The sequence below is a fragment of the Pteronotus mesoamericanus genome, unplaced genomic scaffold, assembly GCF_021234165.1.
Source record: "Pteronotus mesoamericanus isolate MK-2021 breed Mesoamerican mustached bat unplaced genomic scaffold, CSHL_Meso_final contig_260, whole genome shotgun sequence".
NCBI classification, from domain to species: Eukaryota; Metazoa; Chordata; class Mammalia; order Chiroptera; family Mormoopidae; genus Pteronotus; species Pteronotus mesoamericanus.
Window position 1 is genome coordinate 17,345 of NW_026555110.1, and position 6,275 is coordinate 23,619.

Genomic DNA, 6,275 nt, shown 5'->3' on the forward strand with positions numbered 1-6,275 from the left:
TTTCTTCCCACATAAAAGATGGGTTTATAATGAGTCTGTTCGCATGTACACGTGTTAGTCTGCATAGTTGAAAGAAAGTCATGCACAAGTGCACACATGCATATACCTAGATACACCCCTTAATTATAAATGCAGTTCTTGGACTTAACAAAGTATCTCCAAGCATTTCATTATTTCTTCCACATCCACATGAACTGGGTTCGTTGTCCCACATCACACTCAGAGGGAAGGAACCGGACGCTCAGGGTGACTACATTTAAGAAAATTATATAACAGAGCAAACAAAGCTTCTGAGCACTTTGTTTATTTATGTGAAACACACATATTTTAAAAAAATATTGTATTATTTTTGTATAGTGTCAGGCTCTTAGCATATTCGGTTAATCAGTTAAAACTTGGTGTCCATTGTTTTGTATATATTGTATAGACAGGCTATATTCATTTTAAATTTTTATTGACTTGATCGGGATAACATTGGTTAATAGTATTATACAGGCATCAGGTATGGGATTCTATAGTACGCGATCTGTAGGCTGTATTATGTGTTCACCACCCAGGCGAGTCTCCTTCCCTCGCCCATTTACCCTCTTCTCCCTCCCCCACCGCCTTTCCCTCTGCTAAGCACCATAGCGTTATCAGTGCCTGTGAGGTGTTTCTTTTTTTTTGCTTAAACCCTTTACCGTGTTCACCTAGGCCCCCAAAACCCCTACCCTGTACATGGCTGTCAGTCTGATCTTTGTATCTATGGGTCTGTTTCTATTTTGTTTGTTAGCTTATTTTGTTCATCACATTCCACTGTGAGAACAAAATATGGTACTTGTCTCTCTCTGACTGACTTCTCTCACTTAGCCTAATGTGCACAGGTCCATCCTGCTGTTGCAGAAAGTAAGATTTTCTTCTTTTGATAGCTGAGTGGTACTCCATTGTGTCAATGTGCAATAGTTTTAAATCTTTTTCTGTTTTTAATTTTTTAACAGTGCATTTTTTTATTATTGTTTATTCTGTTACTTACCCCCATTTCCCCCGTTTGCCGTCCTCCACCCAGCTGACTCGCCACGCCCACATTCAGCCCCCACACCGTTAGCTCTTTAATCTGCCCATCTGCTGAGGGGCACTTCGGCTACTTCCAAATCTGGATTTGGTAAACAACGCTGCAATGAGCACAGGGGCGCATCTAGTCTTTTGAATTAGTGTTTCGAGCACCTTCTTAAACTATATGTGAATGGATTCATGCTGTTTATATTCTTAATTTTTGCTTGGCTCCTTTAGTTTGGTTCAGAAAATTCTGTATATAAATCTGTGGACTTTATTGTATGTCATTGTACTCCAGTTAATTATATTAAAAAGTCTCATGTCTCAAGGGAGCATCAAGAACACAGTAGTTGAGTCACATTTTATCAGGGGTTGGAGGTATGTCTTCTAACTGCATAGAAAGGAAAGTGTTATATACAGCTAAAAATAGTGGCATTAAATTAAGGCTATTACATTTGATAAACTCATTTTTTAAAAACAGATGTTTAGCCTACATATACAGCTGAATGGACATCAGTTGGTTCAAGACAGGGGTACACTACAACCTCACACAACATCATGGATGAGCCATAGACATGCAACACAGGGACTCAGGGCTGATGCAGACTCAGGAGATCTGAGCAGAGATCAGAACACCTTCCATCATATAATCCTATTCAATAATAGTCATGTTATAGTAAACCATTCTATTTAGGATGCTTGTTATGTAGCGATAACCAATACAATAATCAGAGCAAACAGCACTACAGGCAATTATAATTGTGTTTGTTGTATTAGTCATAGGTTCTGATATTTTTGACAGCCTTCATGATTAATTTGTTCTTCAAGTTCCCTGCAGGTAACTGTCCTCACAGGTGACTGTGTTGAGGTTCCTCTCTAGGGGTCTCGAAGGGATTGGAAGCTCAGGCACATTTGTGCAGAAAACCTGGTGGTCCTGCATCACGTGACTAGGCAGGAATTCAACCACTTCTGTGAGTCATTTTTATCATGAGGAGAGATTCCTGAGCATGAGACACAGATATGATGGATCATGTGCAAACTTTAAATTCATTGCTTCTTTAGTGGTTATGACAAAATTTAGAAAAGAAGAAATCTTTTGTTTAGAGTTATAGAGGAGTCATACTTGTAGGCAGCACTGAAATTTTTAAGCAGAAAAAGAATGATAATTCATTAAAAACATAAAACTCACAAACCCATCACTCACCCCAGTGCAGAAAGCCCCTTTCACATGGGCATCAATCTTCCACACTTTTGTGAGTACAGCAAGCAAAAGCAATACTCTGTACGGTAATAAAATTAGTGATTAACAGTTTTCCCTCTTCATATTTCAGATCTTCTCTGACACTCAGGCCATATTAGGTTAATCAGTTAAAACTTGCTGTCCATGCAGACTTCACCGGTAGGTATGTATGGGATAGTGAGTTTCTGTCAGTGCCTACGGTGGGCACTGGGACAGGGAGCTGAATAAGACAGTAAAAGCAGGAGAGCAGCTAGGACGCAGAGTGGCACGTTTGCAGTCTAAGAGCCTGACACTGAACATTGGGTTTCCAAGGCTTCCACTGCAAAGACAACCTTGTTGAAGAACCTGTGGCCAGCTCTCTGACACAGCTGCTAGCTAAGCAGCCTGGCCCGCTCACCTGTGAAGGCCACTTCCAGAAAGCCCTGCAGAACTTAGGGAACTGACCTGGACAGCGACCTTCTCTTCCCCTCTCACACCCAAGGACCTGCTCTTAAGGTTTAAATTCACCACTAAAGAATGAGGCTTTGAAACTCTATGCATCCTGCCCTTGGACCTGAATAAATACATAGCCCACAGTAGTGTTCACTCTTTTTCCCTCTCTCCATCCCCTCCCTCTTCTTTCCATGACTTTATATGTGGACCTTGGACACTCTGTGTACCCTCCAGGATATCTGAGTAGCAAGGATGCTTTTACCAGGTTCTCTTCGCGTTTTACCGAGCAGTGTCTGCAATCATAATGAGAACTGCGATGCCTGGCCCAGCCACAACGTTGGCTCATGTTGGTGTCATGAGAACTCGGGGCCCAGGTGAGTGCCCCAGGCTCTTCTAGGAATACCTGCGTCTTCAGCAGGCTGAGACTTAGTCGGAACAATGCTTAAAATCTACATTATTAGGAAGAGGACTTAAGGTAGTGACGTAAACATGAGTGACAGACCCAATGTGCAAACTGGTTTCGTATTTTCCTATACAATGAAATTAAATAAAAGTCCTGGGATGCCCAGTGTAGTTTTGGCCTTTGGAGTCATCCAACTCTGATTATAGTTTCAAATAAACTAGGGGAAAATTTCTTGGCTGATAAATACCATTTGAGAAGGAATTATTTTAGAGAAAACCAAGCTTTCCCATGAAACATGGAAATTTCCAAACATTTCTGATCGGAGGTTGACAAGACTTTCATAATATGTAAAAATGGTCAGAGGGAAAACTGTCCATCTGTTTTAGCAGAAGCTTAATAAAGTGAGTTACTCAAATTTATAGAGAACACATATAAAAGGAAATAGACATGCCAGGAAATAAAGACAAGGAGTCCGCCTATCCCACATGATCGAACACACAGCTTTTGATTCTTAGGTGTTGAGCCACGCACACAAGATCATATTTTGAGCCTCATAACAATTGTCCCTGGTGTACTTACCAGCCTCAAAACTCTTTTCAGAGCCCCCTTTATGTCTCTGTTCCTGAGGCTGTAGATGAAGGGGTTCAGCATGGGTGTGACCACGGTGTACATCACTGAGGCCACTGCACTTGAGTGTGAGCTGTGGGTGCTGGCAGAGCTGAGATACACGCCTAGGCATGTACCATAAAATAAGGAGACAACCGAGAGGTGAGACGCACAGGTGGAAAAAGCCTTATACTTCCCCTGAATTGATGGGATTGCTTGTATGGAGGACGCTATCTTAGAGTAAGAGTAAAGGATCCCAGCCAGGGAACCACCACCTAATAGCACAGTTACAAAGTATATCACGAAATTATTAAGAAAAGTGTCAGAACAGGCAAGTTGGGTCATTTGATTGAGTTCACAGAAAAAGTGGGTAATTTCCAAGTCTGAGCAGAAGGACAGTCGCAACGCCATCAAACATTGCAGCAGAGAGTACAGGGAACTGATGGTCCAGGACCCCAGAACCAGCAGCCCACAGAGCCGGGGGTTCATGATGACCGTGTAGTGCAGCGGGTGACAGATGGCCACAAACCGGTCATAGGCCATCACAGTCAGGAGGAAGTTGTCCAACATGGCACAGAGTATGAAAAAATACATCTGGGTGATGCAGCCTGCATAGGGGATGGCTTTGCTCTGTGTCTGGATGTTCACCAGCATCTTCGGGACGGTGGTGGAGGTGAAGCAGATGTCAGCCAAGGACAGGTTGCAGAGGAAGAAGTACATGGGCGTGTGGAGGAAGGCGTCTGAGCTGACGGCCAGGATGATGAGCAGGTTTCCCAGCACAGTGACCAGGTACATGGAGAGGAAGAGCCCAAACAGGAGGGGCTGCAGTTCTGGTTCCTCTGAGAGTCCGAGGAGCAGGAATTCTGACACTCTCGTAAGGTTCCCTGCTGCCATGGGGTGGAGCTGAGTTTCAGGAAGGAGAAAAAAACAGGAGTCATTTTCATACACACCCACATTACTTGCATAGCACTAGTGCTACAGTTTATGTTCTGCAATCAAAAATTAATTTCAGCCTTTGGTTGGTGTGGTCAGGGGATTGAGTGCTGGCTGGTGAACCAAACGGTAGCCAGTTTAATTCCCACTAAGGACACAAGCCTGGTTGCCAGCGAGGTCCCCCATAGGAGGAGTGTGAGAAGCAACACACATTTACGTTTCTCTCCCACTCTCTCTCCCTTCCTTCCCCTTTCTCTAAAAATAAATAAACAAAATCTGTATTAAAAAAAGAAATTAATTTCAGTGTTTTGGGACAAACTGTTTTCCTCTAGGTGTTTTCTATCTAATATCAGGGTGAGAATTTTAGTCCCGACGTGCAATTTTCCTATGGTGTCAGAAATACCACAGTTTTAATGAGAAATGTATCATTTATATTTTTCAGGAGTATGAAGTGAGCTGACCATGTTTTCGGTACTGTCTGGGCCGTGAGGGGCGAGAAGAACACAAGCCTCTACACATGGTTATTGGGAAAAGAATATAGAAGCAAAAAATAGAAATAAATATAACATTACAGGTGGTGAAAGAGTCTATGAATGAAATATGAAGCAGGTCTAAAGGAACAAGTGACTAGGCCATTGTATATTTCATGGACCCAATGTCTGTTTCCTTCTCCCCGAACAGCAAAACTCCTCACAGTTGTTTTCATTTTCCCGCAACCATTTCACGCATCTCACTCATTGGGCAGCGTCACCCCACCGGACCCCCTGTCCCCTCACTTCCTTGTCAGCTGTGGGCCTGGAGGGCAGAATCAAACAGACACATCTTCACTAACGTATTTTGTAAATTAAGTATAAAATAAGTCTTTCACCGAGAATACCAGCAGAGATATCCGGTGTCAGGCTGGGCTCACTAGGCTCGCAGTGACTCAGGTAAAAGTCCTCAGGTCCCAGCCTCTCTGACCCTTTCCGCATGCACCTACCAGGCTCTCCGAGTCTCCTGGACGGGCTTTCTGAAACGGAGGTCTCTCTCTGTTGGGAAGTTAGAATTTCTCCCTGGAGGGTTGATTTGCAGTCGGAAGCTCTGTCCCACGCAGGACAGCCGGAAGGAGTGAAGCACCCGTTGCTGAGCCAGACTTGGGAATCAACAGCAGCAACCGCGTTGTGCAGCTACATTGTACAGGCTGAGGGACTGCACGGGGAGGTGTTTACTGCGCTCCGGGTATGTTCTCCTCAGGCACATTTCCCTTGTGTTATTCCAGCATCTAAGGACAGGATTCCCCTCTGGGCCTCTGGAATAAACAGAGAAAATGTTTCCTAATGATTCTCAGATCCCAAAAGACCATGTGAGAAGCCAGGCGAGTTTAGCTTTTATGACTCTCTGTCTTGGATCTCACCTGCTTCCCACATCTCACCTTCCACTTTCTTTTCTTTCTTTCTTTCTTTCTTTCTTTCTTTCTTTCTTTCTTTCTTTCTTTCTTTCTTTCTTTCTTTCTTTCTTTCTTTCTTTCTTTCTTTCTTTCTTTCTTTCTTTCTTTCTTTCTTTCCTTCCTTCCTTCCTTCCTTCCTTCCTTCCTTCCTTCCTTCCTTCCTTCCTTCCTTCCTTCCTTCCTTCCTTCCTTCCTTTCTTTCC

The 6,275-nt window shown here is 43.4% G+C and overlaps 1 protein-coding gene across 2 annotated transcripts; it reads right to left on the reverse strand.

Annotated features, from left to right (window-relative positions):
* Positions 1-498: 498 nt before the first annotated feature.
* Positions 499-5,756, reverse strand: LOC129071238 (olfactory receptor 7A10-like). Of its 2 annotated transcripts, none has more exons than XM_054574405.1 (2): positions 3,683-4,607; positions 499-533 (listed from the first exon to the last, which is right to left on the reverse strand). In XM_054574405.1, the coding sequence occupies exons 1-2, from the start codon at positions 4,605-4,607 to the stop codon at positions 499-501; spliced, it is 960 nt and encodes a 319-aa protein (XP_054430380.1). The 2 variants fall into 2 exon arrangements, with proteins under 2 accessions (XP_054430380.1, XP_054430381.1); XM_054574406.1 differs by lacking the exon at positions 499-533 and adding an exon at positions 5,626-5,756 and having other exon boundaries at positions 3,645-4,620.
* Positions 5,757-6,275: the final 519 nt, after the last annotated feature.

What these genes read in the sequence shown, in the direction of transcription:
- LOC129071238 (XM_054574406.1), bottom strand. Translation starts at nt 4,607, where the DNA reads ATGGCAGCAGGGAACCTTACGAGAGTGTCAGAATTCCTGCTCCTCGGA.